Here is a 25970-nt window from a genome sequence, read left to right as displayed (position 1 = left end):
CAGACGCTTTTATCCAAAGCAACTTACAAATGAGGAGAACGATAGAAGCAATCAATCCAACAATAGTGCAACAAAATGCAAGTGCTGTGACTAGTCCCAGCTAGTATAGCAGTACAGGTAGCACGTGTTTTTTGGGGGGGGTTTGGGAAAAATGCAGACTAGTACTCCTGAAGAATTACAAGTTCGTTCTTGTGTGGATGCGAATCTGAAATGAGTTTGACTATGCAAAACACGTCACTTTGCATAGTACAGATGTCAAAATGGACATGCACAGAAACACGTGATTCAGGTGTGCATAACATCAAAAGTTAAAAATGTGTAACAACAAGGTATGTTGATAAGGGAAGAAAGAGGCCGGAACCGGTGAAAGTTCAACAACTGCGATTCCAAAATAAATAAACGCAAAACGAAAGTATACTGGCAGCCCCTTACGGACGACTGCCGCACACACATTAGAGGGATAGTTCACCCAGTTGCGCATATAATGAATAGTGGAATAAAGTCGTTAGTTTTGTTTGTTTTTTGCGCGCAAAAAGTATTCTCATGGCTTGATAAACATATGGTTGAGCCACTGTATTCACTTGGACTATTTTAACGATATCTTTAATAACTTTCTGGGCCGGCAAGTTTCAATCCCTTAAGAAGCCTATGGAGGAGTGAGACAGCTCTCAGATTTCATCAAAAATATCTTAATTTGTGTTCCGAAGATGAACGAAAGTCTTACGGGGTTGGAACAACATGAGGGTGAGGAATTACTGACAGAATTTTCATTTTTGGGTGAACTATCCCTTTAACCTAAAAAACATAACATAAATGTCCAGGCCTGGTCCTCTCTCGGCCCTCACTGTCGCTCCCGTGAGAGATCCTTACCACAGTGTGCAAAGGGCAAGGATACACACAAGCATGCATGCAACAAAGTGATTGTCTACTGAGCATTCCAGGAGTTCTGAATTTACACCAGATTTGGACTTGCAATGTAAAAAAGAATGAAGTGCTAGTGTCAAAATCATTCTGTTTTTGCTTGATTGTATTCAAAGTTGGTAGTTGGATTCAGCAAAAGTGGGACATCGGGTAAGGTGAAGCAAATAAGCTTAATAGTCAATTGCCCTTTAAATCCAATCTGAAAATGTATCTCTGACATCATCCTGGTGGATGTGATCAAGCTTCAACATCTAACTGATTTCAGCCTATGTGTTACCCTGGTTTTACATGGTGTCAAGCTGAACCGTGACGGTCAAGCTGAGGTGGTCGAGATTAACCTGCACACCTTGATCAGGTTGGTCAGGAGTGACAGCCGCAGATCACCTTGAACCTGACACAAATCAGCCACCAGGTTACAAAAACTAGCTTAAACTAATATGACGTTGTTTTTCCAACAGAAACCTGACAGTAATTTATCGCTTTCTGTAGGCTATATGGAAATGCATATTGTATTTCAATTGCAGCAAACATATTTTCAAAAGGCCTAAATTCATTGTTTCACTTTTACTGATGACCTTAAAAGTAGTCGATCACTGTCAAATAGAAATTACATTAAATAGGATTTGAATACATTTACATTTAGGAGGGCTGTCGGCTGCGGCACCACAAATCCCGGAGGGCTCGGTTATCCATACATTTACCAAAAATCTGTTCCACTTTTAAATACTCACTCAAAAAAACGGAGTGATTTCTAAAACATCTGAATGTAATGTAGACAAACTAGCTGTCAAGTTGTATAGGATCCGAGAGAAAAAAAAACGAAAAACTGCATCCACTTATTACTGCAGTGCAATGACAAAAAAAAAAAAAAAAAAAAAAAAACTGAAACATCTTACCACACTTTTTTTGACCTGTTCTTCATTACCATCCATAACAGCATCATCAATGCATGTGGTGGACCCTTGCGGAGCAGTTTTTTGTTGAGACTGCACCAATTTGGAGAGAGACGGTTTGGAGCTGACGGTTGTTTTCAGCATCTGGATCTCCGCACCGAGCGACGCTGCTGCTGCTGCCGCCTCACCGACACTCTGCTCCCGCATGCCGCAGCGCGTCCTCCCGCTGTCGCCACCGTCATCCAGAGCGGTCGCTGCGCTGGGCAGATTGGGTTGTGACGAAGACATCGCTCGGTCCAAACCATTTGGTCGTTTCTTTTTAAATATCCAAAACCCACTTTCTTGCTTTCTGTCCTTTTTGCCCAGTTTGGGGCTGCCGGTGAGTTTGGCTTTGCCGTGGAAGGATTTCCACAAGCCCCGCTGCTGTTGCAGATGGGATGGAGAAACATCATCCATGTCCAGTTTCCCTTCCATATGATCTCTCTGCAGTCTGTTGCTGTGTTCCAGTCAGATGTTAATGTTAAAAACATGCAAACCAATGCAAATGGCATTTACTTCAGTGTTGTGCTCAGCATGGACATGTTGAGCGGAACATGTGTGATGCGGAAGTAGAGTGATGGACTGGAGAGGCAAGTTCCTCGACACCACATCTGGAAACCTTTATGTTTTATAAAACAAGGCAGTCCCCCAGCCTATAGCCCTCATCCACGCCCAGTATTTTTTTTTTAAAGTTGCATTTATCCATACTTCATAGTTATGTCTCATGCATGCGGTGTTCCTACCCGCCGAGCTTTTATTTACATGTTCAAAACAGTTATGTTTTAATGACAAAAGTTACAATAAGTGAGCAAATGGAAAATATCTGTATCGGCCAAAAAAAAAATATATATATCTTATTGGTGTATCCCAAGTGCAAAGTTGTCTTTTTGTCAGTCATTGATTTAAAAAAAAGTATGTGCTCAAAAGTTAGGCTAAGTGTTTTAGAATTTCTCATATTCTCATCTGTTTGATATACAGACCATTTTGTCTCATTTTAAACGTTTTAAGAAACGTGATGACTACTTGAAACTCATAGCCTCTGCCAATTTTCCCACTGACAGGTTGCAGAATAATAATGGATCATTTTGTACAGGAGAAGCTGAAAGAATGGAACTTGGATGTCTTGATACCAATCTTTAAAGGTAAACTTTAAGTAAAATTCAAATGCACTTCTTTATGTTCATTAAAACCCATTGAGCTCTGAATAGGTCAGTTTTCTTACATTCTTCTCTTGTCTCTTTTTCTCTTTACAGATGAACAAATTGATGAAGAAACCCTCCTGCTGCTTGATGAAAAATCACTTGAAGCAATGATACCAAAGATAGGCCTATGTCTGAAATTTAAAAAGCACCTGAGAGAGCTGCTTGTTGTGAGTAAAGAAATCCACATTTAAGATGGGATATATCTGCTTTAAGTGCAAAAAAACTGTTGGGGCCCATGTTCGTTTTTTGTTTTCTCACCTAAGAAGAATGCACAATGCACATAGTTCATCAAGTTATTTTGAGTGTGGCCAAGCCGGGTGTCACAGGACATTTAATTACAGCAGATCTTTTAAGCGACATCTGCTCCAGCACCATGTAGAGGCTGAGACAGAAGAATCCAGTCAGTCAACACACTTGCCTGATACATTGACATTGAGGTCTGACAGCAGACCTCTGACTTCTCACAGTTAGCCTTTCGATGAGAAAGATAATGCTGCCGAAGATAATGCTGCTGATGACATAGAGTGGGATGAGTTAGAGCAGAACACTATCACAGATAGAGTGGCCTTGTTTCTATCGAAGTTGAAGGCAAAATCATCTATGACCCTATCTACTGTCAACTGTGTAGTTCAGCAAACATCTAGTCTGGTCTTTGATATTGTTAGTGCTTTACAAAGACAGACAATGTCTTTCTTACAAAGGATTGGCCAAAGTGAACAGCTAAATCAGCAATTTGCAAATGCAGCTAAACCTTTTCAATGCTTGGATACTGAACACAAGCAGATGAAATACTTTGCTCAAACTGGGTACCTAGTTCAGCCAGTGGTGCAGCCTCTCCCTGGTGTCTCGTACACCCAACAAAGAGACTCACAGACAGGAACTGTAAAACAGGTGGCAGTGCAGGATACTTTCCAAAGGATTCCTTTACGTCCACTACTGAAAATCATTCTTGAGAGTCCAGGGACGATGGAGAAGATAATGGAGTGGAAAAGGAAGCTTAGTGACTCAAACAGTCTGGATGACACCACTGTGTTGAAAACAAGTCCTGTTTCCCCCACTGAGCCCTCTGTTCCTCTTCTGTTGTATAATGACGACTGTGAAATGGTTAATCCACTAGGCTCCAAGACCTCAATCCACAAGTTGGGATTCATCTATTTCACTCTTAAATGTCTTCCTCCAGAGTGTCTTTCAAGTCTTGATTCTCACTTTCTTTTGGCAGTGTACAAGGCAGATGATGCCAAAACGTATGGTATAGATGCTGTCCTGAAGTCAATTGTTGATGATATCAATGACTTGGAAACAAATGGTGTGGAAGTAGACACGACTCACTTCAAAGGCACATTGAAGGTTTGGGTTGCCCAAATTTGTGGTGATAATTTGGGGCTAAATTCAATCCTTGGCTATACAGAGAGCTTCTCTGGGAACAGTGTTTGTCGCTGGTGCCATGTGAAGAAACCGTTATTGCGAACACAAACAATGGAAGATCCTTCACTGCTTAGGAATAAGGATGGCCATCTTTCAGATCTGGTGCAAAGTAATCCAACAGAAACTGGCCTAAAAAGAGAGAGCATTTTGAACAACCTGAAATACTTCCATGTGACAGAAAATGTAGCACCAGATGTCATGCCAATGCCAATTAAATTGGTATTAGGCTCTCTCATCTCACAGAAGGTATTAACCTTAGATCAGGTTAATTACCGAATCACAAGTTACGATTATGGCTTCTGTGACTGTGCCAACAAGCCATCCACAATCCGACCTCAAGAATTAAAAATACCTGACAGTTCGATGAAGCAGACAGCATCACAAATGTGGTGCCTGTTAAGGCTACTTCCTTTGATGATAGGAGATCTCATTCCAGAGGGAAACAAATACTGGGACCTCTTGCTGCTTTTGTTGACCTGTATGGGATACATTTTTTCTCCAGCCTTAACAGAAGATGCAGTATTATTTCTCAGACATCTCATTGATGAGCACCACAGCCTTTTCCTAGAACTCTTCCCTGATAGACACCTAAAGCCAAAACATCATTTCATGCTGCATTATCCAGGTGCCATAAGGAGACTGGGCCCTCTGGTGCACTACTGGTCCATGCGCTTTGAGGCCAAGCATGGTTTTTTTAAAAGGCTTGCCCACGTCACATGCAACTTCAGAAACATTTGCAAAACAATGGCCTTCAGGCATCAAATGTTGCTGTGTTACAATCTTTTGTCTGAACACATATTTTCTCATCACAAAGAACTTGGTCCTGGTTGCACTACTCAACTTGCATCCATTGAGGGATTTGATCAAGTCTGCCAAAGATTTGAGCAATCTCCATTGACTGAAGTGTACATACCCTCTTGGGTGAAGTGGAAAGGGACAGAATATCGTCCAGGAATGACCCTCCTTATGTCTCATTCTCCAGATGGTGAACCTCTGTTTGGAACAATTCAGGCGATTGTGGTTTTTGAGTCTGTCATCAAGTTCATTGTTAGGAAATGGGACACAGTAGGATTTGAAAGACACTATTTTGCATGCTGTGTCATTCCCACTACTGTCATTGACTCCATTGATGTTGACTCCATTGATGATTACCATCCTCTCCATATAGTGAGGTCATACAAGGAAGGGGACAGCAACCACTATGTGTCCATACGCTACCGGTTGTTTTAAATGTCCCCTTTTTCAACATGAACTTCCAAAGACCAAGTTTTTTTAAAATATTTTTTATTTAGTTAGTTTTTGGACTGAACCTGTGGAAAAAAAAATTCCCAAAGGAGGCCATCTTCAATTCACAATTTTATAATTGACCATGCTTTGCGTAAGTACATGTAGAATATATTACAATACTACACTATTTACAAATTAAGCTATAGCATCCAAGCACTAATATTTGTAGAATAAATGTCAATATGAAAAATGCATGTCAGATTGTAGCTTAATATTTGCTACAAGAAATGAAACCATGTATTTATCCCTTTTTTCCATGCAATTTTATAGGAGCCACCACCAGAGCAGACCCAAACTGGATCAACTTCCGGACCTCCTGTGGACCAACAATGTGAAGCAGAAAATCAGATATCAGTGGAGGAAGTGCCAACATTTGTATGTGTTATTGCCTTTTCTTAATTTTCAAATGAATTTACATAAAAGAAAGGGGTAAATCAGGTGCAACACAGTTTTGTCACATTTACAAAAATGTACAATGATTTTACCAATTCATTCACCTATTTTATTTGTGTGTAGTATGTTCACAAGTTAAAAACAAATCAACTGTCAAATGTGAAACTCTGGAAAAGGGATTTGCACTAGTGTTAAAGGGATAGTTCACCCAAAAATAAAAAACGTCTGGCATTAATTAATCACCTTCATGTTGTTCCAATCCCCTAAGACTTCTGTTCATCCTCTGAACACAATTGAAGATATTTTAAATTAAATCTGAGAGGTTTCTGTCCCTCTATTGACAGCTTAAGCAACTGACACTTCGAAGGCCCAGAAAGGTAGTAAAAACATCATGGATGTAGACCATGTTACTCCAGTGGTTCAACTGTAACTTTCTGAAGCGACGTGAATGCTTTTTGTGTGCCAAAAATATCAACTATATTCAACTTTTTCTTCACTTCCCCTTCAATCTCCAACGCGCGTTCACAAGAGCTGCTTCGTCTTCTCCAGTCCATGAGAGCACTTGCGTGTTGTGCTGACGCTAGATCACGACTCTCACGATACAACCCGTACCGGAAGCGCTGTTACTGTTTGCAAGCAGAGGAAGAGGAACACTACTGTAATAACATTGTCATACTGTAATACAGCGTTAGCGTCCTCTGCTTTCAAAAAAACAGTACAGCGCCTACGAAGTACTGCAGCATACAGGTTGTATAGTGAGAGTCGTGCTCTCGCATCAACAAAACACATGTGTCGTGGTGCTCTCGAGGACGGAAGAAGAAGAAGCAGCTCTCGTGAACGCACGTTAGAGATTGAAGTGTAAGTGAAGAAAAGTAGTAGTTATTTTTTTTGGGGGGGGGGGGGGGGGGGGGGGTTGGCATACAAAAGCATTCCCATCACTTCAAGAAGTTACAGTTGAACCACTGGAATAACATGGTCTACATCCATGATGTTTTTTTCTGGGCCTTTCGAAGTGTCAGTTGCTTAAGCTGTCAATGGAGGGACAGAAACCTCTCAGATTTAATTTAAAATATCTTCACTTGTGTTCCGAAGACGAACAGAAGTCTTAGGGGATTGGAACAACATGAAGGTGAGTAAATAATGACAGAATTTAAATTTTTGCGTGAACTATTCCTTTAATTTTGGCAATTATATATACTTGTTTAGCCACATTTAGTCAAATTTTTAGTTCTGCAGCTGGGTTTGAAAAGATTGCTTCTTTGTCTTTTACAACAGAATATTTCTGAGGTCTTAATGAGCAGCGTGGAAGGCAAGGACATTTTGGCCAGTGTCGAGAAGAACACTTTATCTTTAAATCAGCGAAGATGCATGGTCAGAATACTAGTTTCACACCTCATAAGTCGCTTTGGAGAAAAGTATGTATGCATTTGTCCGTAATGAAAAGTATATTTTATTGCATATGGGTTGTATATTCAACTGACAAAAGTGAATTTGGCCAAATGAGTGAGCTGTAAATTATGGCCAAGTACACTGTACATTTTCAGGAGTGACAACTGCATTTAAATACTGGAGAGAATCCCCTAAATTATAATTTTGTGTTTATAGAGTAGAACTCTCGAAACTGTGATGATTGACACCATGGTAACTATTGCAATGTTCGGGCATCTCGCGCGTTTGGCTATTTTTAACCAAAGTAATAATACAGCAACCAAAGACTATATAACTAAACCACTGTCAACAAAGCCATCATGTTTATGTTTGCAAGGCTACTTCACAGAGGGAGAATCTTGGCTCTCTTGAAGGGTTGCCATCCAGTGGTCCAGTTTATTGAGTTAATAAAGTAGACAGGTGCATGTATATTTTGGTATTTGGCTTATTCCCAAGATAACACGTTTGGATTTGAATTTATTATGGGCTCATTCTTATTTGTTGTTTTTCTAGCAAGATCTTGCAACACTGATTCAAAACGTACTTTGTAATTTCTTGCAGTGCACATACAAAAATACACAACTCTATACATGTTTAAGTACGTCATTAACAACTAGTTGTTCAGTTTGGTTCTGTACACACTACGTAGAATTTCTGTAAATGCGATTTTCGCCAACTGCAATTTTGTGGAGTCAGTCCCGTTGTAGAATGCGGTTGTCGCTCCTGTAAATTACTGAACTGTGTCTGTACATAACAGTACTACGCACTGTGGGCTAGTTCACCCAAAAATGTTAAATCTGTCATTAATTAATCCCTTCATGTTGTTCCAATCCCCTAAGACTTCTGTTCATCCTCAAAACACAATTGAAGATATTTTAAATGAAATCCGAGAAGTTTCTGTCCTTCTTAGGGGATTGGAACAACATGAAGGTGATTAATTAATGCCAGATTTTTCATTTTTGGGTGAACTATCCCTTTAAAGGTGAATTGACAACCAAATTTAGCTACATCGTGTATGTGGCCTATGTCTGTCTAACGATGGAAATTCTTTCATGTCTGTATTATAATGATGTGTAAACTCCTTAATTATTTTTATTATTATTATTTCTAGCCCATCCTCTAAGAAAAAGATGTGTTTGGCTGTTTCTCTGGTTGAGCAATATCCCTGTCTAAAGGACTCCCAGGGTAAAGGCTATGTAAGTACAACTTTCTTGTTGCCACATTTCTAAAGCTTTTCATTTTAAATGGAACAAAGTGGTCTATGGCCTTGTTATATTCACAGGACACTATGGATGTTCTTGAAGCTGAATACCTTATTCAGAAAGGCAGAGAAAATGAGTAACCCATTCTATGGAGCCCCTAAAGGAACATGGTGATGGAAAAATTAGAAGAGGAGAATATATTTCAATGCGTTTGCGTTCATTTTAGGGTTGGGCCGATAGACGATGCCATCGTCCGTCGCTGATGGCTGACAGACATCACAATATTGTGCCGGCATCGTGATTCCTCCCCCCACCTCCGCAAGAAAACCTTATATAATCACACTATATCGCCCAGTGCAATGCATGCTTTACAATTTCCGTGCAGTTACTTCAAATATTTCTTTTTCTTTTCTGCTTTGGTAATAATAACATAATGAAGTTTTTTTCCCCAATCACAATACAAATTACTTTCAAGACAGTTCGATGAAAAATTTAAACTAAGGATGTGACGGTGATAATATTCTCCCACCGGTTAATCGACTTGTGACAACACCTGTAATAACGGTTTCATTGCGTGGGAGGAGCGATGTAAAAAATTAATCAAAATCAAAATATGAATAAAACTAAATAAAAAATGTCAATAACACTCCAGGGGCCCTATCTTGCACCCAGCGCAATTGACTTTGTACACCGACGCATGTATCATTCCTATTTTGCACCCGCGCACAGCGGACTTTTCCCTGACGCACGTCAGTAAATTAGGGAATGAACTTGCGCTCGCGGGGGTGGTTCAGCGCAAAGAGGAGGCGTGTTCCGGCGCAAAACTCCCCTGGTGCTATTTTCCAGTTTTAGAAAGCAATTGCGCCACTGACCAGGAAAAAAACAGTCTAAAGACAGTGGCGCGTTGCGCGTTAGTGATATGGTATTTTAAGGGCGCGTGCTTGGCCATAATGTAGCGTGTTAACGTGCATCCACTTTGATTCTCTAATATAAACAGAAGCAGCAGTTTTCATTTTTGCAAATCATACATTATTACAAGGAAAAATATTAACACACGAGGGAAATCATTGTTGTGTCCGTGAAGATGTTTAAAAAGATCTATCTAGATTTAAAAAAAAAAAAATCTAGATAGGCTACACATTTACCCAAATTATACGCCTGTTTAACCGAAGCTGATTTGGGTGGGTTTCTCCCATCATCCCCAATGTCACTTCTCTGTGTTTTACGGTCCTGACGAGAGCGTCGGCTTCCTCGGCTGTGAACTGCTCCTGGCGTGCGCCGGCAAATCCGCCGTTATAATAGCAATTCGCCGTGGAACAAGCGCGCCGGCTCTTAAAGGGAATGTGAGAGGACGCTCTGATTGGTTTATTTCACGTTACGCCCAAACCACACCTATGAATAATGAAGCGACTTCAGACCAACCCCTTTTAGATTTGCGCCAGGCGCAATAGTCATTTATCCCGCCGGGAAAATAGCAACAGCGCCGGGATCCGCCCACAAAGTTACTTGCGCTTTGCGCTTTGACACTTAAGTTTCAGATCGTTAAAATAGGGCCCCAGGTCTCCGCACCAGTCACGTAACTGAAAGCCGTGTGAAGCCGGTAAAAAAACAAAACAAAAAAACATTAGCCTACAGAAATGATTTCCTCTGATTTTCTGTTTCATTAATAAAGTTTGACGTCTCGCATGCGCTTAGAGCTCGTGTGAATTGCACATATAAAATTAAGTTAACGAACAACCTCGATCCATCAGGAAACGCCACATAGGTCGCTGAATTTCACTGCGCTTCATGAAGAGTTTTTCTTTTGCGTGAAGAAGCCGTTCGCCGGAGATGTGTTAAAAGATAGCGGAGTGTATTCCTGATTATTAGGCTACCGGTATAATAATCCTCCTGGCGCCAGGTCTGAGTGAGTCATTTGCTTTGTTCTTTGATTAACATTAATGACACGAGCCGCTGCTGACAGACGCGATCTGACACGTGTCCCATTTTCTCACGACTACGTTCATTTTAGACTTTATTTAAATCATGTAAGACTGCTCTTATGAGGACACTCGACAAAACGGACATTTTGGCATCATTTGTGTGTGTTATGGTTTGTTCAATCCGAAAGAGAACTCAATTGGCTACCGACGCGCGTCTTTTCTGTGTGTGTGTATGTGTAATAGGCAGGACTTAAAGCACAGTCTCTTTTGAACGGTGTAAAAGCATTCACATTAATAAGAGCGTGATCATACAACGCTAGTCAATTGTTCAATATTTTTAATGCTTTAAACTTTTTTTTTTTTTTTTTTTGCGGTGCCGCGGTGGTTAAGTGATGAAACCGGTGTTGTGACTGAACACCGTGTAACACCGACTGTCGTAGCAGGCCTAATTTAAACAGTAAAAATTTTATTGTGCAAAAATTATTAGAATTATATGATTGTTTTACACAAACTAAATGACTGATACCCTCTTTCTTTAGGGGAAGTTTAAATATGAGATTCTGGAAACGATCTAAATTTAGCGGGACCCGTCGGGTCAGAAATTAAATCATTATAAGCGGATAGCGGGTGAACACAGAGTGAATTTTAAGCGGGGGCAGGTGGGTGCGGAATAGAACCTTGCAGGTGCGGGACGGGGGGGGGAAAGTCCCGTGCAGACCTTTCACTGGAAACATTGTCTGATGTCAATTTGATAGACATCGGACAACCCTAGTTTATTTGTTAAACTTTTGTGAGCAAACGCAAAAGCATTGAAACTTAATTTCTCCTCCTATCTCATATTTTTTCCATCACCATGTCCCTTTAGGGACGTTAATTCATTATCTTATTGCGTTATTCATTATCTGTGCCTTTGCAAATAAAGTATTTAGTTTCGGTCACATTCCTACAGGATACAAACTTATTTTGTGTGTAGGGACTCCTAAAATAAATGTTTATTTTTATTTTGAAGTATTGAAATTTGTGCTTTTACAATTTTTTTTTATTTATTTCAATGTGATATAACTACATGTTTTGTTTCATATCCAATGAAAGAGTCTTGAATGTAAATGTACTATTGCTGGCCAGTGACTGTTGAGCATGATTAGTTTGCGTCATAACGTGAGTTACGTGAAGGGGGAGGAGTATCGCACATGGCTTGAGAAGACCGAGAAGACGGTAGACAATTTGACTGCTGGTGTTAGAAGTGCGTCATTTTGGAGACTTCATATATTATATGTAATATAAGGCCCAAAATGTAGAAACACGACGCTTGGTTTATTTTGTTTTTGATATTTGAAGTGTTTTTTTTATTTCTGTTATCTTTTCTGTGATCTTTGAGTCAACGCGCTGAGTATAGACGTGTGCATCGAGGCCTTTAAAGGTAGGGTAGGTAGGATTTATATAAAAACTTTTTACCAAATTTGATTAAACTTTCTATATATATCAATGTATAATTAAAATGTAAGTACTCTGATAAAAAGAGTATAAAAATCGAGTGACTCTAGACCGTTTAATCTTCATTAAACACAGCTCATTATTTCCATTCGGGACGAATCACAGGATTGGCTTGCGCGACTGTCACTCGACGTCGCCATGACTACCGCCGTTATTACTGGCTCTGCCCACGTGCGCGCAGTCGCGCACCCGTTTTTAGGTGGGAGTGAATGGAATTAATGAGCTGTGTTTAATGAAGATTAAACGGTCTAGAGTCACTCGATTTTTATACTCTTTTTATCAGAGTACTTACATTTTAATTATGCATTGGTATATAAAGACAGTTTAAACAAATTTGAATAAAAGTTTTTTTTAGACAATTCTGACCTACCCTACCTTTAAAGCTAGTGACACTCAAATTCATGGTCAATAAGTGTGTCGAACTTATTGGATGTTCGTGGTGGACTTCGGAATTCATCCGGGACTGAAAAGATCGTGTGGTTCGTCATCGTGGGAATTGGATCAACTGCATTCATCGCGTGTCCGGGACTGCTCGTTTGTAACTGCGTTCGTATTAAGTGACTTCATCATTGCTGCTTTCGTCGGATGGACGTAAGTGAACTCATTTTGGGACTGTTGAATGTGCGGGAGTAATCTACATTTAATTCATCAGCTGCAACTGTGCACCAACGAACTGGGCCCCAACGATAACGAACGAATATATTTGACTGAGTTACTGACTCGCGTATATTTGACTGCGTCACTGACTTGCAACTAATTTGCATACAGAGAGAGAGAAAGAAAACCTCTCGTTGTGAATCACAGAGTTGTGTTTAATTGTTTTTGAAGGAAATATTGTTCAATTTTCCTTATTGCTCAACATGTTGCAGGGAAAAAGTGTTTATATCTAACAGTTTTTATTTTATTTGTCAACTGATATACTGATTGAGGACAGTGTGTTAAAGTAGAAAAGGTAAAGGGTAAAAATGCAAGTGTAAAAAAAATATAAGAGAGACAAAGAACAATTCTGAGACTGAAAAGTTGATTTGTACATTTTATTTACAAGAGAGTAATTTACATACCATTGGGTATAAGTGTTTATCTGTCTTCGAAAAGGCATTTCTTGTTTTCTTTCTTTTAAAGGGGGTTATTATAGTAGTGTAAAAAATAAATAAATTTGTTATTCTTTTTTGTTTAATTCTTAACATTTGTGTTCTGGTATTTATTTGTAGTTTGGCAAGTTAATTCATTTAACAACGTACTGATTTCTGGGAAACCATAAATAAGAATTGTTTAATTTATTATTTTAGTACAAGTATTGTGTAATTGGTATAGGAAAAAATATATAATTTACGTCAATTTGCATTTAAAGAGAAATACCGGCCAAATTCACCATTCAACTGCCGGAAATCCAGGTTTTCTTGTTTGGGAAATATTTAAATTAACCCCTAGGGTTAAGAAAAGGGTTACATGTGTTTTTAGGAAGCATGGTTCAGCCCAGGACGAAGCCATCGTCCAGCTACTGGATTCCTGGAGGAACGCCTAAGAAATGTCAGAAAGAGATCACGCCGTGAAAACTGTGCAAGCCGTAAAAACTGCGCAAGCCGCGAAACCTGCGCAAGCCGTGAGAAGGATGATTCTCAAGCCATGAGCAGCATCTTGGTTATACCAGGTAAATGTTTAAATTTGTTATCTTTTACTAAAAACAAGTTTATTATTTTGGCAAATGCCCTTAATTTCATTGTTGTTAAAATTATTTTTACTTGCAGAGCCAAGTATTTCACCAGACAGGGCAGTGCAAATAATTTTTCTGTGAATTTCTTACATTTTGATTAATAAATATTCTCCTTTGATTATTACTGTTTCCTCTGGTACTAATTCTCTGCACTCAGTATTTTCAAACCAATTCCAGGTTTATTTTTAACCAGCAATGTAGTAATTTTTAATCAATAGTTGAGCTAAATAAAACAACCCAGCATGTTGGGTCAAAGATTTAACCCAACCAGCTGAGTTAAAATAACCCACCGTTGGGTTAGTCCATATTTGACCCAGCGTTGGGTTGCCAAAACAACCCAAATTGGGTTGTTTTAACCCAGCATTTTTTTAGAGTGTAATTTGAATACATGGCGATGTACCAAAATAGCATAGGCTACCATGAAACATGAATTTGGAAATGAGCAATCTAAAAAAAAACATTTAACAATGATGAAAATATGTACAGATCAGACAGGCTCTACCACAGAGGATGTGTTTATTTGTCAAAGGAATCATAATATATGACAGATGGTGCATTTATCATGCTCATAGGAATAGCTTGAATAAACACATACAGATCAAAATCTCAATGCATTCATCTAAAAACCAACAACAGGTGATATTAAAATATCTCAGAGCCTTTTTACTGATAAAGATGGTCTGATTTCCACTTTTATTTTTTTTAAATATTACAAATAATTTGGTATTTTAGTGGCATATTAAGTGGCTTAAGTGGCATATTATGACCGGAATTATACAAGTTGTCTAAAAGAATGACTTTTTTTATGTGTAGTTGATAAAAGAATGTTTGATCTGAGAAAATTCTCTTTAACATACAGCAAAGTTTGCAACTGAAGGGTGCTCTGATAAGGCCTTCAGAGACAAGTAAATTAATAAACAATGAAAAATAATTAAGGTTTAATAATACTGTTAAAGGGTTTGCTCTTAACAGCAAATGTTGATACTTCGTAACTGCGTAAACCTCGTTCAAAATGTAATGACTTTGTTGGTATAGCTGCTTCAAAAGTAGAAAATCACTCAAATGTTTAGTTTTCCGCAAGCAAATCGGCACACACACCCGCACACACTAAAAATAATTTAAAAATTTAACAGGTCACAAAAAATAGAACAAGACAGAACATTTGCCATGTCTACTGTGAATAAAGCAGTCTTTGCCATGGAAACAGTCATACAGCATCACAGACTGTACAAAGTGTGAAAACGAACGAATCACTAAATCATTTAGCGTAACTAAATATTTCTACTTTGAGCCTGGTTTTAAATATCAGGCTCAGAAGTGACCCTGTTAACCGCAGTGCTCAACACATGCATTCATATCTGTGTATTGTGTTTTAACATACAAATACATTTGTTTGTTTGTTTGTTTGTTTGTTTGTTTGTTTGTTTCACTACTGCATATCCTTCAGTGTGATGTTAAAGTGTGTGTCTGCTTGCAGACAAGCAGAAGTATAAATCAGACGTTTCTGTGCAGGAATAGATTCACAGGTCCTGTTCATGCATCTGCTGTTGCATTTTCTGAAGCATCTCCTGCATCCTCCGCAACTGTAGGGGACAAAGTGAACAATATTAGGCAGATTCAGCATTTGCAAATGTCTAAAACATACTATTTTCCTGACTAGTTTTGTGCTCAGGGCCACATTTAGAAAGTTAAAGGGATAGTTCACCCAAAAATGAAAATTCTGTCTCACACAGGTTTGGAACCACTTGAGGGTGAGTAAATGATGACAAATTTTTTGTTTTTGGGTGAACTATCCCTTTAAGAAATGAAATAGCTAGATTAAGCAGGACTGCTGACCTCTTCATCCTTCATCTTTATCAGCTTTTCTGTCTCTACGTCAGGGGTGGACAGTGGTAGTATCGGGATGGGACTCTCCACGCGATTATCCTGGGTCAGTTTGCTGGAGAAAACAGAACATTTCATAAGCAAACTCAATGGCTGAGTATTTTTTCCTATTATGTTTAGTAAGATATTTGGAAAAACCATTGTGACTTACCTTGTCATTTGCTGAATGCACTGCGCCCTGTAGTTTTCATAGTGCACGTCACACGTGATGTCTTTCAGGTCGTGCATGTGTGAGCGAATCAACATGGTCCTCAGCTTGACGAAATCGCAATGGGACTGATTGTCCACTGTGACGAAAAAGAGTTGGAGGGGGTTGAAATGTATCTAGTTGGTTAACTATATACATTTTGAAGTCTTACTTTCGATGTATGTACAGAGTTTGTCTTGTGCAAAATGTAGATATTCAAGCACAGATTTGTACTGACCTTCCACAATACCCCATGGGTAAAGTCTCCCTCTCACCCGCTGACCTTTGACCTCCACTATTGTGTTGCTTCCAATCACAGCAAATGGAGTGCTCTCCTAAAAGCACAAAACATAGAGATTAATATTTATTGCTTCTAAGTTTTAATGCTTTTAGGCCTGGTTTCACAGACAGGGCTTAGATTAAGCCAGGATTAGGCCTTAGTTTAATTAGGACATTTAAATGGCTTTTATAAATGTGTCTTTGAAAAAAACATTACTGGTGTGAATCTTGAGACAAAACAAGATTTTCAAGTTGCTTTCAGTTAAAACAGCTCAAACATGTATTTTAGTCTCAGACTAGCTTAAGCCTTGTCTGTGAATTAGTTAGTAAGTTAGGTAGTTAGTTAGCAGTTTCTCCAGGAAGAGTTGAGTTTATAGACATTTTTTTGAAGATTGTGACAGGGTTTAAAGGTGCTGTATGGAGTTTTTCTACTAAAATGAATCCATTTTTTATTACCTGTGTGTGAAGGGGTTGTAATCTCACAATAAAATGATCCACTTGGCGGGTTTTGCTATTACCTCTGAAAGCAAGTATTCCTATTTCTATGTGATGCTCCGGGTCGGATTTGCCGCGAAATCCAGTGACGTGACTGAGACCTGAGCGTCTCGCCTCTCGCCTCTCGCCTCGTCTACTGACTTTGCACTCAACAGCGACGACACTGCAACTTTATGACATGGAGTCTGCTAATACTAGGAAACGACTAGCACAACACAGACTCCAACACAAACTCCACATAATAATACCAACACAAAAGAAAGCACGCGCACGAGCACTCGCTTGTAAACGTATTGGTTGCAATCTGAAACATCGCCGCTAGATGCCGCTGAAAACTCCATACAGCACCTTTAAACAAATGTTTTTTTTAAATGTACGTTACTTGAAATAAATGAAACTGTAAATGTATAAAATATAGAATTTTTTTAATTACGCTTTTTTATTTAAGCTAGTTGCTAGTTGCATTTAGTTGCATTTGGTTTAGTTCTTTCAGTTTAACTTGATATACTACCATAACTAAAACTGAAAAACTAAAAAAAATTAACTTATAAACTAATAAAAATTGCAAAAACACAATTACTAAAATTAAAATTAAAATAAAACAAAAAATAATTCAAAATATTGATCAAAACTATAATAGTATCAAAGTCACACTAAAATAACTCTGGATGGTGTCCCTTATTCGGGTGAAATATTTTGTATTTTATTTTTATTTTATTTATTATTTTATTTAAGTTCACTTGGTTTCACTAATTATTACATTTTAAAAACAACTGTTTTCTTTTTGAATATATTTTAAAACATAATTTATTCCTTGGACTAAGCTGAATTTTCAGCATCATTACTCCAGTCTTCAGTGTCACATGATCCTTCAGAAATCATTCTAATATGCTGATTTGCTGCTCAAGAAACATTTCTTATTATTGTCAATGTTGCTTAATATTTTTGTGGAAACCGTGATACATTTTTGAACCCCTTGACGGAGGCAGCTCACTTGGTTTCGTAGTAAAATACTTTCATTCTTACTCAAACTAATACTGTTTTTTTTCCCTGTCATGGACCTTATGAACCAGACATCAGCCTTGGACGGAACAGAAAATAAAAATGTTCATGTCTTGAGTCATTAAGTACTCAAGCATCCATTTATAAGTCATAAAACGGACCTTCAGCTCTCGGTCCTGTTGCTTGAGCTCCTCGTCCTCATCGGAATCACAGTCTGGGAACTGGTACACTTTGATTCCGAACTTCTCAATCTCCTCTCTCACCTTGAATAGAAGGATCGAAAACATTGGTTACGTCAGAAGCCCTGACACTATCGAGCAAGGACACGCTGTGCGTATGATTGTGAACTGAGCGTGTGCATGTATAAACAGGCTGAGGTGGACGTGGATCCGCTTTACCCTGTCCTTCATCTTCCTCATCTCCGCTGGCGTCAGACAGTCAGCCTTGGAAATGAGTGGAACCACGTTCACCTTGTCCTGCAGAGCCTTCATAAACTCCACGTCCACGGGCCGCAGCCTGGGAGGAGAGCAGAGAGAGTGAGTGAGCTTATCCGGTCTGAGATGCTATGTTTACTTTGCTGTCAAAATATACATATACTTATAGGGCCCTATCATACACCTGACGCAATATGGCGCGACGCAAGTGTTTTTTGCTAGTTTCAGCCTGACATAGTTATCATTTTCACATCCTGCGCCACGTTGTTTAAAGGCACACTATGCAAGATTTCCGTTTTTGTCAAACAGCAACCCCTAGAGTACTTGTATTTAATGTTACTGTCGTAAATACCACTCACGCAGAGTCTGATCCCCTCCCCCTGTATACCGGTACCTGTTCAGTAGGATAGAAGCGTCGGACATCGAACAGGCACTCTGAAGATGTCTACTGACCAGGTAATGTTTCACGATTTCATGCAAAAATTAGGCTACTGCATAATTGCATATGTTGTACCGTAAAGCAAGTTGTGATTCTCGCGAGATTTGGTGGGGCGCCACCTCTCAAACCTGCATTGCTGGTTTTGCCTGCGGCGTCTGATGATTCGCCCTACTACGAGTTTGTTTACCATCGAAATGACTTCGAAGATGTTATATTAAGGTACAAATCTTGCATAGTGTGCCTTTAAATGACAAATACATTTGCGCCCATTTGTGCGCCCATAGGCGTGCTGGTCTGAAAACGTGGTGTGTTCAGGCGCATTATTGGCGTGTTGCTATTTTGAGGAAACTGAAACAGACTGCGCCTGTGAGCAACAAAAACCTGGTCTAAAGTATAACTAAAATATATATTTTTTGTTATTTAAAGGACAAGTTCGGTATTTTACACTTAAAGCCCTATTTACAGATCGTATCTGATGAAATAGAACGGTTAAGTTTAAAATTTGGACACATGTTCCAGTCCCGAGAATTTTGGGTTTATTTCGCTTCCCCCCCACCCCCACACAATGGTTGTCTATGGCCACTGGAAGATTCCTTCCTAAAACACATTAAACTTTCGTTTACAAAGACGCGAAACTCACCGAGTGGTCGGGTGTTCACTGATACGGGCCCAAAAAAAAACGCTGAAAAAGATGCATTCCAACAGGTTTTATCGTAGTGTTTGTCCAACTCCATTGATTGTATTGAATGTGCTGTGTGAGGTACGTTATTCCTCCGCCGCTTCTTCTTCTGCTTCTTCTGTGTATTAAATGAAATGCCAGCGGTTTGCTTGCAATCGGCAAAGGTGCATTATCGCCACCAACTGGTGTCTATTATTCAAGCTCTCAACGGAAGAATCTGGGTGTGACGCGTTTGGCAAAATAGGTCTACAAACGCTAAATAAAACTAAAATTCTCGGGACAGGAGCATGTGTCCAAATTTTAATCTTAACCGTTCTATTTCATCAGATACGATCTGTAAACAGGGCTTTAAGTGTAAAATACCGAACTTGTCCTTTAAAGAGATGTTTTTTTGTTATTTGATGTGAGCCTATAGGTGGGTGCACAACGCACGTACACATTGCTTATTACACACACATGCACGCGCAGCAGCACACAAACATTTTTAAATATGAAAATGTAAAACAATGTACAAGATATTGTGTACATAAAGATATGGTGGAATCCGGCTTGTCCCGTAGATGGTCTGCTTGCGCACTTTAACCTCGTGGACGAGCAGATCCGTTTGCGCTCTGGAGAAGCGCTCAGTCTTTGCGCTTGCAAATTCCGTCATGTAAATAGCAAATCTGCCATGGCGCGAGTGCAACTGGCTTTTAAAGGGAATGGGAGATGAGACTCTGATTGGTTTATTGCACATTTACACCCAAAACACACCCATTACTCATTAAGAGAATAGGGACAACCCTTTTAGACCATGCGCCGGGTGCACCGACCATTTTTCCTGTCGTTAAACCAGCAAAAGTGGATTCGGACACGGCCTAAGTGCACTTGCGCCATAGAGTCAGGCATATATTACCCATGGCCAAATGGAGGGATGAAGTACAAGCAGCAGTGGACACGATTATCCTGGATGTTCTTCCTGTTTAAGCCACTCTCATCCCGAAAATACTGTTCAAACTGTTGGTCAATATAGTCAGTATTGGCCTTCCAGCTGCAGGATTGAGAGAAAAGTGTCAGATTAGCAGAAAAAACTATAATTGAATAAACAAATCTGCAGACTCTATGTACGTACGTACCTCTCCGTATTATTGACAGCGTCTCCAAAACCTGGTGTGTCTACAATGGTCAGTTTCAGCTTAACGCCCTTCTCCTCGATGTCAACGGTGTGTTTGATGATCTCCACAGTCTGATTAATACGCTCTAATCAACAGAAAACCTATTTGATGACTTTATTTAAATTGCAGTCAAATCTGCGAGCATGGGAGTAGAAATATACCTTCAGCATTCAGGAGTTTCCTGTCCTTGTACAGATCTGTGAGGAACAAGCTGTTGATGAGGGTGGACTTTCCAAGACCAGACTCCCCTGGGAAACATGCAGTTTAAACAGTCAGAAATGCACTTATGGCCCAGATACATTGAGATGTCACACTCATGTGGTCGAGGCACGATTGAATTTTGTCGTCTCTCCTTAATCTCCATATAGTGGGAAAAAACTAGACTAAAATGTATTTAAAATATATTTATTTCATACTAAGTATAGTACAAATCTATTAACATATTTATTGACATATCACTTAAGACTTACTGATATAAACATTATAATGAAACTTTATTGCACAATGCACATTTCTTAATATTAAGCCTAAAATGTGTTTTAATATCACTTTTAGTAAGGATACTATGATCACTGTATAATACCTGCCGTTAAATGTAAGATATTTAAAGTATTTTAGATATTGTAAGGACCTATTCTGGATAACTAAAGTGCATTAAGTACAAAATTAGTTATTCCAATTTAGCAGACTTTAAGTATATCAATTTAGTAGCCTATACCAACAGTACAATTGCAGGGTATTTATATTAACTACATAAATATGTAAATGTATGTCTAGTATACATTTTGGTATATTTATTTTTCACTAGGGCTGAATCATTAAAAGTGGCAAAAATAATTTTTACTTCCTGTTTTGATGATAAGCAGTGTGGTTTAAGTATTATTTATATATAATCATAGTATTCAGTAATATTTTGAGTATTATTTTTATATTTTCAGCTTTCATTTAAGTTATTTTGTGACTTTTTATTTCTATTTAGCTTTATTTTCTATTTATTTCAGTTTTAGTCATTTTAGTAATTGAACTTAAACTTATTTTATTTCAAGGGCATGAAACAGAAGTTGCAATAATCTTTTCTTCTTCTCCATTGTGGTGTATAACTGAATGAAACAGCTTCTGGAATGAGGAAAAAATGTAGGGCGGGACTTGAATGTCTATCAGGAATTGATTGGATTGTTGTGGTTTGATATTGGACGATCTCATGTGAGTGACAGTTTGCCCGCCCTCACGCCAGTCGCTGCAAGAAGCACGTAATATAAGTCTCAGTCATTTATTATACCTTGTTTGTTAATGCCCATTTTAGGAGTGGAAGGGAAAACATGCTGTTTTCTACATATATCTTTAAATGCAAATGAGCTTTCCAGAAGAGGGCGGAGCCTTTACAGCTCATGCTTCGGATACTCTGACAACAACAAAAATGAAGAATGTCACAGTCAAAATGTCAGAAATTTTCAGTAGAGGTGTTCAGCTGTAACTGGACGATTCTGAATGGTTAGTGAATACATTTATGTAGCTGTTGTGGAGTTAAGTGTCAACTCATCGATGTACGGTCATGTTAATCTAAAAATTTTCATAAACAATCCCTTTTTCACAGACCCTCGTTTGTGAAGCAGTCCGGCGTAAAATGATTTGCGCAAATTTATAACACTTTAACGACTTTCTTTGGCATGTTTCCTTCAAATTAAATTCAACTACGGTGTCCTCAGTGGCTCAAATGCCGAGAGTCTTTGGAGACTCTTATGTTCATTGGTACATCCAATTACAGAACATTTGTAATGTTTTTTTGGTGCAGAGCAGACATTGTATATCTCCAGCAAGGAAACAGGAATGGCGGACCACTGCGGCTCACTCAGGGCGGGATCTATGCCAATAGGGCAGATCGTCACCAGTCGTGGACGGGGCTTCTGGAAGCACTCGTTTGGAGAGACTGTTTATGATTCATGGGGATTATTAAAAAGGAGTGGGTGGATTTGTACTATTATAAGCTGGTTGTTTATACACACTGTGGACACACATCTGTGCTCTAACACCTTATAAAAGTGAATTTTGTATAATAGGTCCCCTTTAAGTTTTTCATCCAATATTTATGTTTTATTTCAGCTTTATTTCAATGAAGGAAAACAATATTTAATAGTTCTAATTATAGCTTTAGTTAACAATAACAACACTGGTGATGAGGAAACTCACCTGCCACCATGAGTGTAAAATCAAAGCCTTTTTTGACCGACTTCCTGTGAACCTGGTTTGGGAGGGTGGCGAAGCCGACATACTCTTTTTCCTGAAAAATTGGATTATAATGGCATAATATAAGGGGTTAGTTCCCCCAAAACGGAAAATTCTATAATTAATTTCTCGCCCTCATTTCGTACCAAACTTGTAAGACCTTCGTTCTTCTTTGGAACACAAGTTAAGATATTTTTGTTGAAATAAGAAAACATCATATGTGTAATTCAGGGCACAATTCAAACGAGATCAAAATATTTGTTGTCTCTCGCCATTGACTACCATACAATATTTTTCCGAAATAAGGTCCCATGGTGGTCCACCGGAAGGGGAGGGACTTAGGCTCTCTATTGGCTAGCCCCTGCGTCAGCTTCACACGCATGTGTCGTGGTGCTCACATGACCAGCGTCGGCCAATAGCGAGCCTACGTTCTGACGTAGAACCAGGAAGCGCTGCACTCTTTACACAACGTCAACAGAAGAGATTGTTGAACAATGTCGTTATGGGGCGGGGGTTTGCGCACAAAAAAGTATTCTCGTCGCTTCATAACATTAAGGTTAAACCACTGTAGTCACATGGACTATTTTAGCGATGTTTTTACTACCTTTCTTGGCCTTGAAAGTTGAAATGACGTTGGCTGGTTCAGAAACCTCTCAGATTTCATCAAAAATATCTTAGTTTGTGTTCCAAAGATGAACGAAAGTCTTACAGGTTTGGATTGACATGAGGGTGAGTAATTAATGACAAGTTTCATTTTTGTGTGAACTATCCCTTTAATAATACAATGCTAATACTACCACATTAATTTCCACATCAAAACAACTGTACACTATGCAAAAAGCGGACATAGGCAAGCCAAATCATGTGGTAGCTGAAGGGATAAAAATGAATCCAAGCGCCCAACCCCCAACATTCACAGCCAGCCTGATGTATGCCACACGTGCTACATTACTAGGGCAATCCCACAATTCCTGCCATGTTTCATTGTGCTTAGTGAGTCTGTGCGGGAGCGGTCATGCCTGAAGGCCTCACGGTCCATATTTCAAATATTACATCATTTATTCTATTATATAAAACCTCTCTGCTGTCATATATAATCATTATGCTTGGTTTGCATCACGAATATGCAAAAATGGCCCTGTTTATTGGTCCAATTCACCTTACAGCAGAGTATATGCAAATCTATAGGAAAGGAATGGCTGTGCATGACTGAATGGCCAAGTCTGAATCTGTGTTTGTATTAAAAACACAATAAGAATAATTAGTAGAGTTTGCTTTTGAGAAAGCATTCAATAGCAATTTTGGATCAGAAAGTGGAGGTCAACTACTTAAGATCTATCTTTGTTCAATAGACTCTCCCGCTTGGCTTCATCTCCAGGATTGTTTGGTCTGTCTGGAGAGAGGTTTATCCTCACCTAGGGCCATGGATATTGGATTTGGCTTTCAAGCACACTTGGCAACAGTCTCAGTCATTGGAAAGCGTGTGCGTGCATTCGTGGGCGTTCACAGAGAAATAAAGCAGGAAATGAATTGGAGGTTTCCTAGCAGAAAGAGGCATTGGCGTTACTTTCATCAGTCGTCCAGAATGACTGACAGTTCGCCCTCGGGTGGACATACGGAAAGCCAAGTGCACATTTCAACATTTTCTAAGCCAGTGCACAGCAGACCACATGAACATCAGCTTAACTCACACGTATCATGCTTTCTTAAGAGAATGTGAAATCAGAAAAATACCACAAAACATTGCAAAAAAGAAAAAAATCTTAGAATTAATTAACAAGCATGTTTATAATAATTAAAAGCACTACATGGGTCAATTTCCCCCCAGTAATTTAAAAGAAAAGACTATTATTTTATTATGCATTGTTTTGCAGTGTGACTTTATTTCTCTAATATTAAAAACACATTTCTCCCCTAATTCACATTATAGTAATGTGTATTAGTGTCACAATGAAGCATGGTTCATTTTCTTTTCAGCAAAATTACTTTTCTATATGGTGTTGGAGGTGGAATATGGCCTTTCTTTGAGATCCACACATGACGCATATAATTTAAAATAGTTATGTAATTAGATTCAGTGACATTTAATGAAAACTTTAAGACGGTGGCTAATGATGATGGTATCAGCATCGTTCTCATTGTTCTCAAATGATGCAATGGATGCAATTCTCCTGCTGCTTTACAGTGAGGTTAAACAGAGACATGTGAAATGTGGGACACTGAAAGCAGGCGGTGAGGATTAGTTTCATGCATCTCTGAAAATGGACAGCATCCATGAATTTGATGGAAGAGATATTTGCAATCCTTAAATGCCTGATCAAATATACAGCATATGATATTTTGGTGTTCATTGTTACTCTCCTGAACAAACAGCTGTAGACGGAAGCTGTGAGTGATGGTGCAGGACCGCTATTCATAGCAGCGTCCCAGAAATAGCCTATGCATGCTCACAGATGTGGATTAACCTATGCTAAACTCATAGAAATGCAGCTCACTGTTTATATTGATGATTACAGACAATAAAGCATGCTTACCTCTCCATCCTCTGCTGTGTGGTGTGAGATGCCCGCATCAGGTGAAGGATGCAGACGCCCATTCAAGCGTTGAGAAATCCACAACGATTGATGCAAACAGACATTACATTTCCTTTATTAAGTCCCGCAGCTATTTCAGTCACATGCCGTTAATACTTCACACATCTTACCTGATTTCACCGTTCGGCTCTTGTACCTGGCGCTGCTCGTCATCCCGACCGCTTTCGGAACGCGAAATCCCAAACCGTAGTATGGAGAAGGCTTGCTCATTAATATTCATTTACCCAGCCTTCTCATTGGACGCTCTATTTAAAGACTACTGCTATTGGGTGGCAACCGCGCGACTGCATTATTACGTAATTAATATTCATTAGAAGAGGTTTAGCCATAGTAGGTTTCATATTTTGGCGTTCAGAACAGCTGGAATAATTATGATGCTGCCTAATGCGGAGAAGAACGATCTAACAGTAGCTACATCTGATCATATAGGGCCAACCATTTGCGAATTAATTTCATTGATCTCATAAAACTGATAATAAATCGATATTTACATAAAATAAAGACCATATGATTTACAAATACTGTTAGGATTTATTAATAAATAAACGGACACTTTCAAAATGACCAATCATTCGACATACCTAAAGTGTTGCTGTGTTTAATTATTTAGTTAAATATAAAATAATAATAATAATTGGTTAATTAAAATAATACAGTTCTGATGTTGTTTCAACACAGAG

At 38.9% G+C, this 25970-nt stretch overlaps 2 protein-coding genes across 5 annotated transcripts in view; both read right to left on the bottom strand.

Moving 5' to 3' along the window:
- Positions 1-2437, bottom strand: part of mctp1b (multiple C2 domains, transmembrane 1b) — a 40973-nt gene extending 38536 nt beyond the window's left edge. For 2 of the 3 annotated variants that reach the window (XM_079600118.1, XM_079600119.1), the window contains exon 1: positions 1818-2427. In XM_079600118.1, the coding sequence (XP_079456244.1) occupies positions 1818-2288 (471 nt within the window). In that variant the 5' untranslated portion in view covers positions 2289-2427. Of the gene's footprint in view, positions 1-1817 lie in introns of all 3 variants that reach the window. The other variant, XR_013796179.1, reaches the window with a different exon arrangement.
- Positions 2438-14310: 11873 nt separating this feature from the next.
- On the bottom strand, positions 14311-25648 carry septin5b (septin 5b). 2 transcript variants are annotated; one of them, XM_079598867.1, is made up of 12 exons: positions 25401-25465; positions 25231-25244; positions 22661-22751; positions 20635-20721; positions 20435-20558; positions 20215-20349; positions 18166-18283; positions 17929-18030; positions 16230-16326; positions 15956-16091; positions 15757-15859; positions 14401-15503 (listed from the first exon to the last, which is right to left on the bottom strand). In XM_079598867.1, the coding sequence occupies exons 1-12, from the start codon at positions 25441-25443 to the stop codon at positions 15441-15443; spliced, it is 1113 nt and encodes a 370-aa protein (XP_079454993.1). In that variant the 5' UTR covers positions 25444-25465; the 3' UTR covers positions 14401-15440. The 2 variants fall into 2 exon arrangements, with proteins under 2 accessions (XP_079454992.1, XP_079454993.1); XM_079598866.1 differs by lacking the exon at positions 25231-25244 and having other exon boundaries at positions 14311-15503; positions 25387-25648.
- Between the last annotated feature and the right edge of the window lie 322 nt (positions 25649-25970).

Source organism: Phoxinus phoxinus (assembly GCF_949152265.1).
Source record: "Phoxinus phoxinus genome assembly, chromosome: 23".
In the NCBI taxonomy this organism is placed as follows: Eukaryota; Metazoa; Chordata; class Actinopteri; order Cypriniformes; family Leuciscidae; genus Phoxinus; species Phoxinus phoxinus.
Note: the sequence above shows the minus strand (reverse complement) of the source record. Positions and strands in the feature narration are given on the sequence as shown.

What these genes read in the sequence shown, in the direction of transcription:
- septin5b (XM_079598866.1), bottom strand. Translation starts at nt 25,500, where the DNA reads ATGAGCAAGCCTTCTCCATACTACGGTTTGGGATTTCGCGTTCCGAAA. An exon ending in AATCAGGTAAGATGTGTGAA is followed by an intron (nt 22,752 to 25,386) that starts GTATTAACGGCA and finishes CCAATTTTTCAG; the next exon opens with GAAAAAGAGTATGTCGGCTT. An exon ending in TTTTACACTCATGGTGGCAG is followed by an intron (nt 20,722 to 22,660) that starts GTGAGTTTCCTC and finishes CATGTTTCCCAG; the next exon opens with GGGAGTCTGGTCTTGGAAAG.